The 18,060-nt window shown below is 36.2% G+C and overlaps 1 protein-coding gene and 1 long non-coding RNA gene across 2 annotated transcripts in view; one reads left to right on the forward strand and one right to left on the reverse strand.

The window, feature by feature from the left end:
• LOC127965988 (uncharacterized) overlaps positions 1 to 18,060 on the reverse strand; it is a 201,079-nt gene that overhangs the window by 59,073 nt on the left and 123,946 nt on the right. The window lies entirely within an intron of this gene.
• wrn (WRN RecQ like helicase) overlaps positions 1 to 18,060 on the forward strand; it is a 45,368-nt gene that overhangs the window by 21,117 nt on the left and 6,191 nt on the right. Inside the window, exons 15-32 of the mRNA XM_052566721.1 lie at positions 444 to 512; positions 2,540 to 2,622; positions 2,713 to 2,819; positions 2,940 to 3,127; positions 3,836 to 4,010; positions 4,094 to 4,275; positions 4,370 to 4,471; positions 5,528 to 5,620; positions 5,700 to 5,829; positions 6,246 to 6,416; positions 9,882 to 9,976; positions 10,564 to 10,624; positions 10,754 to 10,818; positions 10,987 to 11,068; positions 11,174 to 11,286; positions 14,598 to 14,712; positions 17,002 to 17,133; positions 17,648 to 17,810. Of these exons, the coding sequence (XP_052422681.1) occupies positions 444 to 512; positions 2,540 to 2,622; positions 2,713 to 2,819; positions 2,940 to 3,127; positions 3,836 to 4,010; positions 4,094 to 4,275; positions 4,370 to 4,471; positions 5,528 to 5,620; positions 5,700 to 5,829; positions 6,246 to 6,416; positions 9,882 to 9,976; positions 10,564 to 10,624; positions 10,754 to 10,818; positions 10,987 to 11,068; positions 11,174 to 11,286; positions 14,598 to 14,712; positions 17,002 to 17,133; positions 17,648 to 17,810 (2,126 nt within the window). The remainder of the gene's footprint in view (positions 1 to 443; positions 513 to 2,539; positions 2,623 to 2,712; positions 2,820 to 2,939; positions 3,128 to 3,835; positions 4,011 to 4,093; positions 4,276 to 4,369; positions 4,472 to 5,527; positions 5,621 to 5,699; positions 5,830 to 6,245; positions 6,417 to 9,881; positions 9,977 to 10,563; positions 10,625 to 10,753; positions 10,819 to 10,986; positions 11,069 to 11,173; positions 11,287 to 14,597; positions 14,713 to 17,001; positions 17,134 to 17,647; positions 17,811 to 18,060) is intronic.

The raw sequence follows: 18,060 nt of genomic DNA on the forward strand, positions 1-18,060 counted from the left end.
GGCATGTACACTAAATCCGAAATGTTTGCGTTTTTTAATTGGTTTCGTATTCGTCATTCTTTCCTATCAAAATGCTTGCTACGGATGAGAAAAAGCAGAAAATCAAAACTGACTGATGAAAGTTTCAGAGGTAGTGTGTAAACGTGATTGACACAACGTGAGGTCGTATACATTTTTTACGTGCAAAAATATTGGACCTCAGCTCTACTGCTGAGTTAGAATTGGATGTGAATGTGCGCTTTAACTGCAACTGCAACTTAAACGTTCAAACGTTGCTAAGATCTGGATGCAGGCTGATGTAGTGCATCGTCAGCCTGCATCTGAGTGGTCTACATAATACAACATTTAACATACATTTCAAAAAGAAGATATCACTTGGCAGAACATTGTGTGTTTGTAAATGAGCCTAAATGATTTATCTTTCATTCGTGTTTGTGTTGCAGAATGTCAAACATTCCTGCTTGTTTTCTTGGATCTGCTCAGACTCAGAACCTGTATGAAGAAGTGAAGAGGTGAGGGGCTAGCTGGTATGCAGTACTTTCGGGAGCTTTGGGGTGTCCTGTGCTGTTACATGCTACAATCTGTCTAATAAAGAATGATTCATAATGTTGAAAAAATATATATTAAACAAGAAAAACCATGCAAACAGCTTTTAATTATCTGCTTTTACATATAAATTTATCTCAAATTTAGTTTTGTTCTGATAAATGTAAGCATGCATTCACATATAAACACTGGTCAACGCACATAAATGGAGTGCATGAAATACATCTCAACTGTGCTTGCTCGACACGTGAAAACCAATGAAGGTTGTTCTCACACATAAAGCAAGTGTGGTTGAGCTTCCATGCTCTATAAATGTGCTTTGTCAGTGTTAAATCTGCTCTTCATGTGAAGCAGTTGTGTCTCCTCAGAAGACCTGCATTAAACTTGCTGTATTCATATGGATTAGATTCATGATGTTTTTGAGAACTTGAAAGTTCAACGTTTTGATGGAATGGAATTTAAATAGAGGGACTTAAACATACATTTTTGTTTCAAAGGTGAACATATTGGTTTGGACCGAGTAAATTATAAAAATAAAAAACATTAATTCCTTGGTGAACTATTTTTTCAATCTTAGAGATGCTGTGGAGTGATCTGGAGAGAGCCATTTACTAGTATTAGTGTTGGGCGTTGTGGTCATTTTTCAAATCGTCATATTGCCAACCTGTGAGATCGCGGATTCACAATATAATCATGCATTCATGCATGTGTGGGGACAAGAGGAAGACTCTCTGTAATTAACATAGGCTATGTTCCCAATTTGAAGTTGATATCACAACAATAGCTGTTCCTGGGAGAATTATTGTTACCAAATATGGAACCTTTCCAATTTTCAAGATTACAAAAAGATTTGATTTTCTCTCTATGTGTTTTATGTAAGTCTGTATATATGTTAATATATTTAGATTTATACCTTAAAAAGGTGACATATCCAGAGATAGAAACATGTAGAGACAGATTACAAAATAATTTAAGCATTTAAACAGACAAGAGTAGTTTCAGTTCAGAAGATCCATCTAAAGATGCAAATTTAATTTAAGCACAAAACTGGAAAATCGCATAGAACATTTGTGAATGAAGCTCCATAAAACAAGTCAAAGAGAGCAAAAACTTCTCTTCCTGATAAACTGGCACTAAATGTCTCTAAGAAAACTAGAAAAAGCCACTGAATATAATATTTTTTTCATATATACTGTAATTAGTAATTTTTTTATTACCAAAACCAATTATACCAATGATACCAATTATTTGCATGTTTATGTGCTGGTAACAATATGTAGAACTGATACATATTTACTGTTATAAGGTTTTTCCTCTTTTCAGTAATCTTTTTTTTTTTTGTGGAAAATTTGTCTTTCATGTTAAATTTAATAAAATATCAACTTCATTTTAAACTACCGTTATAGTAGGTTTATAAGCTGTTTAATGGAGTGAGGAATAATTCACTGGATAATTTTAATTCACGGAATTATATTCTCATGAATATTGGAATATAACAAACAAAACATCATATTTTATTCCATTTCTCAACTGGAATGTTATATCAAAATTATTAATAATGTTTTGTCCTTCTAGATTATGAAATGCTTGCTGACAGCGCGGTTTATCTGTGCAATTACACAGAACTATACTCAAACTGTGATCACTCGCGGCAATAATAATTAATTTCCATAGTGCTGCATTTATTTAGATGTTTATTAGCAAAATAATGGTTATATAGTAAATTTTAATATAATTTAGAGTGGTTTAAACAAGTGAATTTTGTTAAAAGTTACATGCTGTGGCCGTGCTGGAGCATTTCCTGAGCATCAACCACATCAGCGCACTAAGTGAACAGCAATATGAAAGCGGCTTCATGAGACTGATGATATATCCAGTGCTTTTTTTTCTACATGCGCTCATTCATGTCTGCATATTAATTCAGGCAAAGATGGAAGCAGCTAGTGACATGTGTTTAGCTACTGACATTATTGCCCTGTTCTCTTTTCTTCAGGGGTCATTTTAGGGTGGTGTACATGACGCCTGAATTCTGCTCTGGGAATATCCCTCTGCTGGCGCTGCTCGACAGGACTGTTGGTAAATCAAACAGGAAGAAGTAAAATGCCATTTGAATAAATGTAATCCTTCATTTTAAATGAGGAACATCTCCACTGTGTGTGTTTGTAGGTTTATCACTGGTTGCGGTAGACGAGGCTCATTGCATTTCTCAGTGGGGTCATGATTTCAGAAGTGCGTATCGAGACCTAGGGAAACTCAAGAAGAATCTTCCTGGTGTAAGCCATATTTTCTTTTGAAATCTACTTTGTGTCATTATAAGGTTACAGACTGATATCACTGAAAGATGTTTTTGATCATTTTACAGTGCGATTCTTAACATTTGGTTGTTTAATCAGGTGCCTATTTTGGCACTCACGGCTACTGCGAGTCCGTCTATCCGTGAGGACATCGTTAAGAGCCTTCATCTGACCAACCCCCTGGTCACCTGCACCTCCTTCGACCGACCAAACCTCTACCTGGATGTCAATCGCAAGTCTGGGGACGTTATCCAAGACCTCAAACAATTTCTCATCAAAAAAAAAGGGTAGGTCATGTTGATTCTTATAGTAACTTGGGAAGAATACCCTTTGTATTATAAGTATTTTGCACGAGAAATGTTTGAAGATTGTGTAATGCAGTGGTTTTTAACCGGATGACCAGAACCCAGTAGCGCACAGTAAGACAATAAGTTGGAGAAAAAAACATATCTAAAAGAACAGAGTTAAAATCATATTTATTAATTTACTCCCAGAACATTTGCCTTTAAAATTTTCAGTACCACGATTCTCACAATCTTGGAAAATCTGCATAGGGGATTTTGTGTGATGTCTAGAAAATTTTTAGTAATGCATACAATATTTTCTAGTTGTGAAAACCCCAACAATATTTTGAGTATAAATTTCCATTTGTGAGTAAAAAGTATAGTTTTTTTTTTTTTTTTTATCCCATTAATCACAAACAAATTGAAAGTAATATATGTACTAATGAACAATGAAGAACATTCAATGATTGAAACTTTTGGAATTACTTTAATTATTTTAATTATCTATAAAAATATATATATTATTTTAATGTATTGACAGATTTCAATGCCCACTCAGAAAATGTGATTTTGACAAGCAAATTACACAAAACAACAATTTAATCCAAAATCTAAAATATGCCGTAATATTGCTCATTATACTTATTTTGCCAAGGTCATATGTTACAGTATTTACATTTTTGTTGTAAGTATAGAAGTTTTGTTTTATAGGGGTGGTTTTGAGCTTGAAGGCTCAGCTATTGTGTACTGTCCATCAAAGAAAGAGGCGGAGCGTGTGACAGCGGCGCTGTGCAAGCTGGACATACCATGTGGAGTTTATCACGCGGGTCTGAGCATCAAACGGAGGAGAGAGACCCAGCATCAGTTCATGAGGGATGAGATTCAGGTGAATTCCAATGAAAGTCTCACAGCAGAAACATATTTTTTTCAGTATGTTACAGTGTTGTTTCTTCATGGTTTTGTCGGCAGTGTGTGGTGGCCACTGTGGCATTTGGGATGGGCATTAATAAATCTGATATCAGGAAGGTCATCCATTACGGAGCTCCCAAAGATATGGAGTCATACTATCAGGAGATCGGGAGGGCCGGTAGAGACGGGCTGCCCAGCGCCTGTCACGTCCTATGGACGCCTGGAGATATGGCCCTAAATAGGTGACAACTCCTCCTCATTTTGTTAACTAGTTCAACTAACAAAACTTTTTTCTGTTGGAATTCTTAAAATATATCTTCTTTGTGATTTCATTAGATTCATCCTCAACCAATCCAAAAGTGAGCACTTTAGAGATAACAAAATGTACATGATGGCAAAAATGGAAAAGTACTTGAATTCAACCAAATGCCGGCGAAAGTAAGTGAATTTAACTTTCTAATCTGTCCAGAATATGTCAACTTGACCCAAAGAAATAAATAAACTAGTTCTGTCAAATGATTAAACGCATCCAAAATAAAAGTTTTTGTTTAAATAATATATGTGTGTGTGGGGTGTATATTTATTATGTATATATAAATACACACGCATGCATGTATATATTTAAGGAAAATATGTTGTTTTTATATTAAATATATTAGGGATGCAACGATACCATTTTTTCAGAACCGATCCGATCAGATACCGAAAATTCAAATATCTGCCGATACCGATCCAATCCGATACCAGTGCAGTTTTTTTTTTAAATCAATGTAGAATTTCTATACTTCTGTGTTAAATTGATCACCACTTTTTTGTGTGTTAAATCATATCTACTACATATGCACAACTTAATTTTAATGGAAAAAAACCTGAAAAAATATATAATCATAATCTACAGCAAAAATGCTATTTTAAACTAGGTTAGTGGATAATTCGGCAGCAAAAGATAGATAGAGATAGATTTTAGAAAAATCTAATAATTGGGTGCACAATAATTTTAACAAATTTAGTAAAATATTTTATTTACAAAAAAATGAATACGTTTTAAATCTGGTAAAATGTTACACATTGCTCTTTGTATTGTTATAAAATACATGCATGAAAAAACAAGTTTATACATTTATATGGAAATCTAAAAGATGTTTATTTGAAATGTATAATACAGTAATAAAGGCAGCAACATATGATAGATAGGACAGAACAAAAAATACTATTAATAATCTTTGATTGTGCAGAAATGTATTATAATACTAAAGGTGCCAGAGCTCTAATGCGCATCCCGTGTGCAGAATGATGAGCTTAAAACAACACTGAGGCTGCCTAGCCTGTCATAATATTATCATGAATTATTAAAACGTTTTTATTTATTTTGATTTTTGGCATGAAATGTGACAGTTTTTACCTTTAGAAACACTTGCATTTGCACCAACTTTGATTAGACATGACTTTCTTCATATTGTAATTTTTTAATAATATTTTATTATTGGATCTTAGGTTGATTTTGTGTCATTTTGAAGACAAGCGTCTGAGGAAAGTGACGTCTGGAATTATGGGTAGCAGTAGTTGTTGTGATAACTGCAGGTCAGGGTGAGTAAGTCTGCTTTCTGTGTGTCTTCAAACAGTTGTAATAGTTCCTGAAGGATGACTTATTTTGGTGTGGTTTCAGTGTAAACCGAGAGGATCCAGATGTAGTCCTGCAGGACTTTGGCTTGTGTGCGTATCAGCTGATGAAGGCCATCAGTGCTATGGATGAGAGGTTCGGGATCACAACGCCCATCCTCTTCCTGCGGGGCTCAGTACGTCAAACAGAAAGCTGTTTTAACACCCAGTAATGTACAAAACTAAACACTGCTTTGACTGAGTCATAAAGACCTGGGGCCTCATTTATAACTGTTGTCTATGCTCAAAACCTGTCCTAAAAGAGGGGCGTATGCCACTTCTTACACAAAAGGTGGGATTTATAAAAACAAAACTTAATGGGAAGATTGGTCCATTGCATGGTTTGACTAGGTCCAGTAATAACATCTTACTGTACAACTGCAGGAACCAAAGGTTTAGAAAAACATATGTATATTGATGTATATTAAAAGATCATAGATGAAAGATTATTGATTCATCTAAAGAAGTCTTGAATGAAGGCTTTCATTTTTTTAAAATAATCTTTTACATGCAAGTTAGAGCTTTACAAATGCATTTCTCATCTCTCTTTTAGACCTCTCAGCGGGTTTCAGATCGCTTTCGGAAGCACCCTCTCTTTGGTGTTGGCAGGGATACCTCAGAAACTTGGTGGAAAGCTCTCAGTCGAGAACTTATTGCTGAAAAATATCTGATGGAAACCATGGGCCAAAGCAAATTCTGCACCCTTTGTAAACTCTCACCCAAGGTACTGGCTAAAGATTAGTAATGAACCATTAAATGAAGAATGTTTCAAGTAGAGTCTTTATAGAAGGAGAAAGGAGAAAACCCCTGCATTCCTCCCCAAATAATTATTATTATTGTTTATCCGTCACTCCTATCTTCTTTCTCTGCTAATGTCTCCTCTGCTAAAATGACATACTACCATAACAAAGTTAACAATTCATCTAACTCTTGCATGCTTTTTAAAACATTTTCCTCACTTCTTTGTCCTCCTCCTCCCCCTCCTGCTTCATCTCTAATTGCTGACGACTTTGCAACGTTTTTCATTAATAAAATTAAACACATTAGTGCACAATTTTCCACACCACAATCAGTCAAGCTCATATCACCAGCAAACTTACACTCATTTACATCCGTCTCTTCACTCTGAGGCAGAAGTCTCAAAACTCATCCTTTCTAATCACCCTACAACTTGCCCGCTTGATCCTATTCCATCTTATCTCCTTCAAGCCATTTCTCCTGCAGTTGTACCTGCACTCACTCACATCATCAACACTTCCCTCCACACTGGTGTTTTTCCCTCATCATTTAGACAGGCACGTATAACTCCACTCCTTAAGAAACCCAACCTCAGCCCATCTCTTTTAGAGAACTACAGACCAGTTTCCCTTCTTCCTTTTATTGCAAAAACACTTGAACGAGCTGTGTTCAAACAAGTCTCTACATTTCTCACACACAACAATCTCCTTGACAGCAACCAATTTGGCTTCAGAAGTGGACATTCTACTGAGCGGCCTTGCTCTCAGTTGTTGAAGCTCTAAGATTGGCAAGGGCAGAATCCAAATCTTCAGTACTTATCCTGCTTGATCTGTCCGCTGCTTTTGACACGGTTAACCACCAGATCCTCCTATCAACCCTACTGACAAATGGCATCTCAGGAACCACACTTCAATGGTTTGAGTCCTAGCTATCAGATAGGTCCTTCAAAGTATCTTGGAGAAGTGAGGTGTCCAAGTCTCAACATCTAACCACTGGGGTACCTCAGGGCTCAGTTCTTGGACCACTTCTCTTCTCTGTCCACATGGCATAATTAGGTTCTGTCATTGAGAAACATGGCTTTTCATATCACTGCCATGCTGATGACACTCAACTCTACCTCTCATTCCATCCTGATGATCCGACGGTAGCTATTCGCATCTCAGCTTGTCTAACAGACATTTCTTCCTTGATGATGGACCATCACCTTCAACTCAACCTTGCCAAGACAGAACTGCTTGTGATTCCAGCAAACCCATCGTTCCATCACAATTTCACCATCCAGTTAGGCACATCAACCATAACTCCTTCATAAACAGCTAGAAGCCTTGGAGTTATGATTGATGATCAGCTGAATTTCTCAGACCCCAGTGTTAAAACTGTCCGATCCTGCAGATTTGCTTTATTCAACATCAAGAAGATCAAGCCCTTTCTTTTGGATCATGCTGCACAACTCCTTGTTCAAGCTCTTGTTCTGTCCAGGCTGGACTATTGCAATGCCCTCTTGGCAGGTCTTCCAGCCAGTTCTATCAAACCTTTACAATTAATTCAGAACGCGGCAGCAAGATTAATTTTTAATGAGCCAAAAAGAATACACGTCACACCTCTGTTTATCAATTTGCACTGGCTTCCAATAGCTGCTCGCATAAAATTCAAGGCATTGATGTTTGCCTACAAAACTACCACTGGCTCTGCACCCAGTTACCAAAATATATTACTTCAGACTTATGTGCCTCTAGAAGCTTGCGTTCTGCAAGTAAACGTCGCTTGATTGTGCCATCCCAAAGAAGCACAAAGTCACTTTTACGGACTTTTAAATTAAATGTTCCCTTCTGGTGGAATGAACTACCCAACTCAATCCGAGCAGCTGAGTCCTTAGCCATCTTCAAGAATCGGCTTAAAACCCATCTCTTCCATCTTTATTTGACCCTCTAACTTTAACACTCACTATTCTAATTCTATTCTTTAAAAAATCTGTAAATAATTCAGCTGATGGGACCCTCCCTTTCTATTAAGTTTGTTGTGTGTGTCTCTGTGAATGGTGTAGTTTCATCTGGTATATAAGTCTGAGAGCTTTATGTGCCTGAGGTCAATAGAAATATTACCAAATGTTAGAATTAGTCAAGTCACCTTTATTTATATAACGCTTTTAACAATATAGATTGTAACAAAGCAACTGAACAGCATTAAATAGGAAAATAGTGTGTCAATAAAGCAAAAAGGCAGTTCATCATTGAATTCAGTGACATCATCATCCAGCTCAGTTCAGTTTAATTAGTATCAGTGCAATCAAGTCAATGATATCGCTGTAGATGAAATGACCCCAACTAAGCAAGCCAGAGGCGACAGCAGCAAGGAACCGAAACTCCATCGGTGACAGAATGGAGAAAAAAACCTTGGGAGAAACCAGGCTCAGTTGGGGGTCAGTTCTCCTCTGACCAGACGAAACCAGTAGTTCAATTCCAGGCTGCAGCAAAGTCAGATTGTGCAGAAGAATCATCTGTTTCCTGTGGTCTTGTCCTGGTGCTCCTCTGAGACAAGGTCTTTACAGGGGATCTGTATCTGGGGCTCTAGTTGTCCTGGTCTCTGCTGTCTTTCAGGGATGTAGAGGTCCTTTCTAGGTGCTGATCCACCATCTGGTCTGGATATGTAGTGGATCCGGGTGACTGCAGTGACCCTCTGATCTGGATACAGACTGGATCTGGTGGCTACGGTGACCTCAGAATAAGAGAGTAACAGACTTATATTAGCGTAGATGCCATTCTTCTAATGATGTGGCAAGTACATCAGGTGTTATGGGAAGTGTTCCCGGTAGAGTGTAGAGTGTAATGACATTTATGTATTGTTAATACAGCAAATAGCACTAGTCAACCAAAGGAATGTAACATGGCAAAAATGAATGCACTTTTGGAAGTTGAATGTAAGGGAAGCGTCATTTTGGAATTTCTGTGGTTTAATGTGATATTGTTGTTCATGTTCTTGTGCATTATGAAATGTTATTTTATTGCTGTAATTCATTTATAGCGTGACCTGTTGAACTTATGTTGGAAGTGATGACTGATGGATGTATTTTTAGTCTAGTGCCTGTACATAAGATTAGTATTGACCAAGTTCAGATGCTATCATATGTGAATCAACTATGTTGAGTATTTCATCAGTTTCAATAGGAAAAATAACTTTTATATTCATTCAATTGATTTATTGCATTTTGAGAAAAGTATCATGGATTTATAGCATTTTGGGAATTAAAAAAACAAAAACAAATTATAATCTTTGAAAATCAATATCTGGATTTTATGTTTTTAATATTATTACAACCTAAAGATGGTTTTCATCTTGCCACATTCTTGGTAAAGAAAACATATTTTACACTAATTAATCCAAATGGATTTATTGTGTTTTGGAACCAAAGTCTTCATATATTAATCAACAACATTGTAAATGTTTCACTCAGGGCAGATCATGGCTGAGTAAAGCTGAAGATGAGAGGCACAGACGACTCCTCCTGCAGCCCAACAGAGATCTGTTCAGCAGAGACTGTGTACCGCGGTAAGGCACTCACATCTTACCATCAGTGCACTTTGTAGTTTAGGACACATTGTGTCCCTTTGGCAAACCTGAGCCACCAGTCAAATTCAATGTTTATGAAAGGCTGTTAACATGGACAGAATTGGTTATTTTGTAATATATTAAGAGCAGAGATCAGACTGCATTATGTTTATACCTGTCATTTTTCCTTTTCATCTCTTTTTATGATCAAATATGTTTATCAGTGGTGTGATGAGAGCACTAAAACCTTTGTGGTACTGGTTTTCTTTTGAGTAGACTGTCTTCCTGTAGCTACACCTTGTGTCATGAAGTGCTTTGCATTATGTTATTTTCCTGCTGCTGCACAGATTCCAGTGCATTCATTCTAATACTCAAAAAAATTTTAACAAACATGTAGCTATTTTTTCTTCTGTGATTTTTGCATTTTGTTTGCCTTTTCCCTAATATACCTAATGCAGCATTGTGAAAGTTGTCCTTTTGTGACATTGCAGAATAGTAGGGACCGGACATTTTCCTGCCATGCAAAACACAATGGCACATAGATCTCTGAATGCATTTTTATTGTATTTCTGATAATGTCCTTGCAGGAAAAAAGCAGATCCAGCTCTTGAGTCTACTGCTTCTTACCTGAAGTCAGATTCCACTTGGGTCAGTATCTTCCATTAATGGAATCAGTTTATTTATTTTTTTAAATCCTTTTAACTTATAGTAAAAAAAAAAAAAAAAAAATGAAATTACTGTAAAGTTTTACTGCAGCCATCTCTTGTTTAATTTCAGAGGGCAAAGGTCAGTTCTGGAGTGGACAACCATCAGATTGTGAAGAAAGCAGATTTACCATCCAGGTATGAATCATGCATTAATATTATGAACTGACTTTTTGACTTTGGCTTTGTTTGCTTATGGTTTGTGTGTTTCATTCAGAGATTTTCACCACGAAATTTCAAAATGTTGTAGGTTAGAGTTACATCTGTCTGTTTGTGTGAAAAATTACATTTAATATTTGAATACAGATCAGCTGTTAGGTCAACCCAGATTCACACGAATGTCAGAGCCCAGACTCCAGCGGTTTCTGCTAGAGAGATCCAGCTACAGGTACTGAATATTAAACACTCATGTTTCTCGTTTTGTAAAAGCAACTGGGTGATTTCTGAAGGATGCAGAGCACTGTTTTTCTAACTGTCAGCCTTACTTTTACAGTCTGAGCTGTATGGTGAGCTGGTTTCTGAACGCCAGAAGTTAGCTGGTCTCAGAGACATCCCACCAGCTCTACTGGCTACCAATAAAATACTCCTGGATATGGCAAAATCAAGGTAATGTTGGCCTTTGGGTGGTGTAGAATAGTGTAGTCCTCCAAAAAGAGCATTTCCTTTAACTTTGAAGATAGAGTTGCAAAATCCATTAATTCCTGTGAAAATATGTGCAATTGAGAGTTTTGATTGACCAGTAGAAATCTGCTTTATACATGGCTACGTTATTGACAATACACTACAGACTTTTTAGCCACATAATCTTACCCTGATTTCACTAATGTGACTGCACTATAGAAGAAAGATAATGACAAATGTCTTTGAAACAAAAAAGAACTCTTGAACATCTTGAATTGCACTAATAAAATAATGCTGTTTTATTAACAGTGTTTGATTATTTCAGTTCAAAACAATTCACACATTCTCATCAGCGGCTGTTGATGAAGACCAAAGTCGTTTATTCACAAAAACTGATCTGCGGAAACGGAGCAAACGGTAGAAGTTATGATTATAGGGGCCAGTATATGTGGAAAAATTTATTGTGTCAGATATTTTTAATTCAGCACCATCGTTGTTACTCGTTTCTCAGCCTATATGTCAGCAGCTTTCTCCAACATCTCAGAATACACTTTATTGATGAGGCAAACTTTATACAGGCAAGCAAATGAGGTCAGAAGATCACAACACGCTACATTTTCTGGTAACACTTTAGAATAAGGTTCCAATAGTTAATGTTAATGAACTACTTTAGTAACTTAACTACTTCTTTAACTGAGCAAGAACAATCCTTCTGCAGCATTTATTAATCTTAGTTAATTCAAAATCTCAACAATTACGAATGCATTATTTAAATCAAAAGTTGTGCTTGTTAACATTAATTAATGCACTGTAAATTAACATGAACTAACAATGAATAACTTACCTTCATTAACATGAACAAATATTAATAAATACAGTAATAAGTGTATTGTTCATGTTAATTCAATGAAAGTTTATTCGTATAGCACTTTTTATGATACAAATCATTGCAAAGCAACTTTACAGATAATTACGTTTCTACAATATTTAGTAGTAGTTTATCAGTGGTGACTGTCAGTTTATGTGCATATGTCCAAAATTAATGTAAATAAAGATGTAGTCAATCAGACGATGAACACTCTTAACAGCAATTATTAATACGTATAATAATACATTAACATTTACTAATGGAACCTTATTCTAATGTTTTACCCATTTTCCTTATGTTTTTTCTATCGCCATTAGTTTTAGGTTTGATATTCACCAGGTATTGCTTTCCCTTGCCACTGATTTGTAGAATCAGATATATCAAATACAAATAATACAAATATATCACTATTAGTTTTATAGTTTTACAATATGCAACCACTTAATATTGATGTAAAATTCAAGACTGCCTACACATACTGTAGCTGCAAATTTAAAGTGCTTTAGCACAAGCGATGCCCTTGGGACAGTCTGACTGGATTAAAATCTAACATATAATAACGATAATTATCAAACATGTCGAAAATAAAACGGGCACTGTTGGTTTAAATTCGTGGCGTATGTGCGGTTGAACAAGATGATTTGCCGATCCAAGTTGACCATTCAGAAGATAAAACCCACATATTATGTATATAAATAGTCTATGTAGTAATTTCAGTTAATCATACAGCTCTATATTTTATTTGTTATTCTGAATTGTGCTAAATTTTCTGTTCAGCTTTATGAATGAATATACCGGTTTTATTTCTGGCAAAACGACTAGAAATGTAGAAATAACCTTCTTGCCTCGAGTTATCAAGTACAGAAAGTCCATATATGTCCATATATATCCAAGGTCATATTCTACATTGGTTTAAATGTAGTCTACATAGTTTGCATCATCAATAAAGTGTATTCTGAGATCTGAGGTCAACTGACTAGTTGCGCAAATCCACGTTCATTATCAGCATTTATTTGCGCATCTTCTCAGTTAACAACGACTCTGTGTAGTAACAGCTGCTCAATGTGAAATGACCTGATGGAATTTACCGCTGATTAGAGAACCGGCTTTACTGATGAGATGCGCATTAATTATTGCACGATATTTATCACGCACCCCTACTTAATTCACCCAAAAATAAAATCACCTTCAAGTCATACTAGGTCAAGTCAAGTCACCTTTATTTATATAGCGCTTTGAACAAAAAGGAAAAGCAACTGAACAGCATTAATTAGGAAAACATTTTCTCAATAATGCAAAATTACAGTTAAAGGGAGTTCATCATTGAATTCAGTGATGTCATCATCTAAGTTCAGTTTAAATAGTGTCTGTGCAATCATTTACAATCAAGTCAATGATATCGCTGTAGATGAAGTGACCCCAACTAAGCAAGCCAGAGGCGACAGCGGCAAGGAACCGAAACTCCATCGGTGACAGAATGGAGAAAAGAACCATGGGAGAAACCAGGATCAGTTGGGGGGGCAGTTCTCCTCTGACCAGACGAAACCAGTAGTTCAATTCCAGACTGCAGCAAAATCAGATTGTGCAGAAGAATACCGGTTTACCTAATTAATGCAGCCTAAAAATCCTTTAACGGATTTGGATATTAAAAGCATATTAGTATGTTAGTGTGTAATACAGGTTAAAGAGATGGGTCTTTAATCTAGATTTAAACTGCAAGAGTGTGTCTGCCTCCTGAACAATGTTAGGTAGGTTATTCCAGAGTTTAGGTGCAAAGTAGGAAAAGGATCTGCCGCCTGCAGTTGATTTTGATATTATAGGTATTATCAAATTGCCTGAGTTTTGAGAACGTAGCGGACGTAGAGGAGTATAATGTAACAAGAGCTCATTCAAATACTGAGGTGCTAAACCATTCAGGGCTTTATAAGTAATAAGCAATATTTTAAAATCTATACAATGTTTGATAGGGAGCCAGTGCAGTGCAGAGCCTAGGTGTGTATGACTTTCTTCTTTCAGACGAATCCAGTCTGAGTTATATTAAAAATTGTCTTTGCTATTCCAAGCTTTATCATTGCAGTCAGTGGGTGTTGCAGTTGAACAGTCCACAAGGCGTCAGATAAATCCAGCGCATTCATAATAAATGTGCTTCACACCTCTCTGTGGGGTGAATATTTTTTGTCAGAAAAATATCCATATTTCAAATGTAATAAACACTTTCCTCTCACTTCCATTATTTGTCATGCGTGGAAGCCTTTCAGTTTTTGTTTCAAAGACAATTGTCATTATTTTTCTTCCATACTGCACCTTAATTATTGAAAAAGCCCACTATGTACTGATGCTTAATGTTAAATGTATAGTGTTTAAGTAGACATGACATTTTGTTAGTGGTCATGTTTTGAAGTTTTTAATGTTTATATTTCTTTGGCAGGCCATGCTCAATATCCAGCTTGAAACAAGTGGATGGTGTTTCCGAAGCCAAAGCAGCCATGTTAACACCTCTGATTGATGTCATCCTCACATTCTGTCAGACACACAACTTACAGGTACTGCTAAACAGTCTATATTGTACACTACGTTTTACTACAATATGTTTACCAAGTCTGCATTATTTGAAGCATTTTATTATTTACATTTTACATTTACATTATCATTTAGCAGATGCTTTTATTCAAATGGAAGCAGTTAAAATCAACAAAAGAGCATGTTGTTATTTGTTGCAAATTAATGCCTTAATGCAAAAATAATGACTGTTCACTAGGGATGGGTACCGAGAACCGGTATTTTTTTTGACCGGTATGTAATTGGGTCGATACTGGATGTACCGATAAGCTTCAGGACAAAACGATACTGCTATCTATACTTGCGTTGTTTTATCTCCGTATACTTCAATGTTAATGACAAATTAGAAGCTGCAGCTTGTCATTTTTCTTCACTGAATGGTGTAGCTGTGGTTTGTGTGAAGTGCGTGTGATATGCAGCGCATGTGCTGTGTGTGTGTGTGCAATCAGTCAGTCATCGCGGCAAGAGTGAAACATTTAAAAGTATGGGCTCTCATTACAAAACTAAGCGATAGCAGTGTTAGATGCGATATATACAGTAGAGTAATAGTTAACGAAGTAGCCAACACTAGTAATATAATGAAACATTTACTAACAAAACACATCTACCTCAAGCAATGCGCTATATTATGTCTCGCGACTCCAGCTCCGGCTGAAACTCACGAGACACATTTACATCAAATGTTGAAGATAGTTACGCTCACCATACTTATTCGCAATCACAAAAGTATTTTATTTCCACGTGCTGTAAAGCCTTGCCGGTTAAACGTTTCATTTGCGTGATGTTGTCACATGTGCATGTGTAAACAGCAGCTTATTACTTATTATTCGTCTGATTGCACTAATACTGTCAAAACCACACAAGATTAACATATAAGCACAGTTAATGTCTAAAGTGAATGTAAAAAGTTGAGAGAAAACAGATGCATGCACCTCTTAAAGGGAAAGTTTAAAGGGAAAGTATTTCACATTCTGCCACTTGTCATTGAAGGGACAGTTCACCCAAAAATATAAATTCCATCATTATTTACTCAGTCATGTTGTACCAAACATGTTTTAATTTTTATTTATTCTTGTAAGAAGATTTTTTGAAGAATGTGGGTAACCAAACAATTGCTGGTCCCCACTGGCTTTAATAGTAGGGGAATAAAATATGAAAGTCACTGGGGACCAGCAACTGTTTAGTTTCCCACATTCTTCAAAGTATCTTTTGATGTTCAACAGAAGAAATAAACTCATTCAGTTTTTAAACAACTTGAATGAGTAAATGATGACACAATTTTAATTTTTGGGTGAACCACTCCTTTAATGCTAATAAAATAAATCACAGAGAAAAATAGCTTGCTGTTCTTGACTGAAGAACTTAAATATAGTTGATAAAGTTCAGCATTAATTAAACAATACATTTTTCAAATATTAACAACTTTTCACTTTTTTTTTTTTTTGCACCAAATAGTATCGATAACAGTATCGATACATATCGGTATTGATAAGCAGTATCAATATCGATTAAAATGTAAACGATGAGGCATACTTTATACTGTACTACTGCTACATAAAGTTCTGTGCGATCGCCTAAATATGAGCTGCTGTGAAAACTGCTCAAACACAGCTCGTTTTTTCCAGACCTGTTTCCAGAATTAAATACTGCAGGTGCTTCGGAATGTGTGCTCTAGACTCAATTCACATACATTTTCACACATATTTTTGTCCCATCCATTGCTCTTTTTTAGTGTCAAACCCGCATAAATATGCGGATGTCATTCCCAAAACTTTACAGCATGTATGTGGCCGAAAATAAAGTTTTATTCTAATTCTAAATGGATTATATATAGCCTAGAAAGCACACAGAGCACTGCCTTTATATTCACTAAAAAGCTGTCTCTCGTCGTCTTCACAATCTCGTTAAGTCTTGTAGGTTTTGCCAGATCAGTTATGGCAATATGATAGTGAATAGATATTATCTCAAGTTTTTATGTGGGTGCTTAGCCATTCTTAAGCATGCACAGAAACAAAGTTCACAGCATGCAAAAATATAATTAAAACCGGCTGAAATGTTTTGAAATCACTTTTGGTTCCTACTTGATTGAAAAAATCCAGTATTTCACCCTGCCTGTGTCAGTTTCTGTCAGTTACAGATTATAGAGAATGAAACTTGAAATTTGAATTCACATAACCATTTTATAGTGAGGCTCAATGGCCCAGGGCTCATGGGCTGATACTGTTCAGTATGAAGTGTTATACTTCCTGCTAATGAGTTGTTGTGTGAATTAGGTGGATGATTCCTCCAGCTCTGTTCCACCTGTCCAAACAGAGTCTAGCCGTGAGTTCAGTTCTGTGGGTCAGTCTCTACCGTACAGTGTCTCTGTCACATACAGACTGTTTCAGATGGAGCACAAGAGCATGGTATGAAATACTCACTCCCAATAATCTCAATGCTTTCTTATATGCAATTATGTAGTATGTAGAATTTCTCCATCAGTAGTTAAAACATAGCAAAATAAAGTCGTCTGAGGATGTTTAAAAGAAATGTTACAGCAATGCTCAACAATTGGGGTTGACAGATGTTAATTTCATGGATGTGTGTAGCATCAGACTTATATTTGGTGTTTTCTATTTTATTTGTTAAATAGGACAATATTAAACGGACAGGAATCAATGGGAGGGAAGATCTTTTGAAGATGTTTTTGAAGACCTGACCTTGGAACATTGCTAAAAAATCCTATTTTAAAATAGTTTAGAAGCATTTTTTGTGTATGCTTCATTGCATCATCAACAATAGCAATGTTACAATCTCATGCCTGTTACACCTCTTGGTATTTTTTATATAAACAAAAATTGATCCTGATGTCATGAAGCCAGTATATTGTGATGCCGAAGCAGCAGTTATGTGATGTGGATGTACGTGTTTCTTGTGTAGAGACAGGTATCAGATGCTCGCAGTCTGCCCATGGCAGTGGTGGAGTCTCATCTGTTGCAGGCTCAGAAGATGGGCTGTGCTGTGGACACAGACAGAGCTGGACTCTCAGCCTCCATCTATAACACCATCAGAAAAAGCATCGCCTCTCCTCCAGTCAGCTCAGGTTAAACGCATTTCACAAGACAACCCTCTACATTGCGAGTAAATCACTTGCATATGCGACTACATGATGTCTAATATTAGCCAATGTCTAATAAATTCTCAGATTTTACTCACCAGTGTGTGAGTTGGAGGCTAAGTATAAGTGTAGCACAGATATATTTTCACTCGCGAACACTCTCTGACCGAGGGCTTCAGAGTTTCACTCTCCGTCAGGCCATCTGTGTTTTTTTTTTAGTTCATCTGAATGGATA

Source organism: Carassius gibelio, chromosome B10 (assembly GCF_023724105.1).
Source record: "Carassius gibelio isolate Cgi1373 ecotype wild population from Czech Republic chromosome B10, carGib1.2-hapl.c, whole genome shotgun sequence".
NCBI lineage: Eukaryota > Metazoa > Chordata > Actinopteri > Cypriniformes > Cyprinidae > Carassius > Carassius gibelio.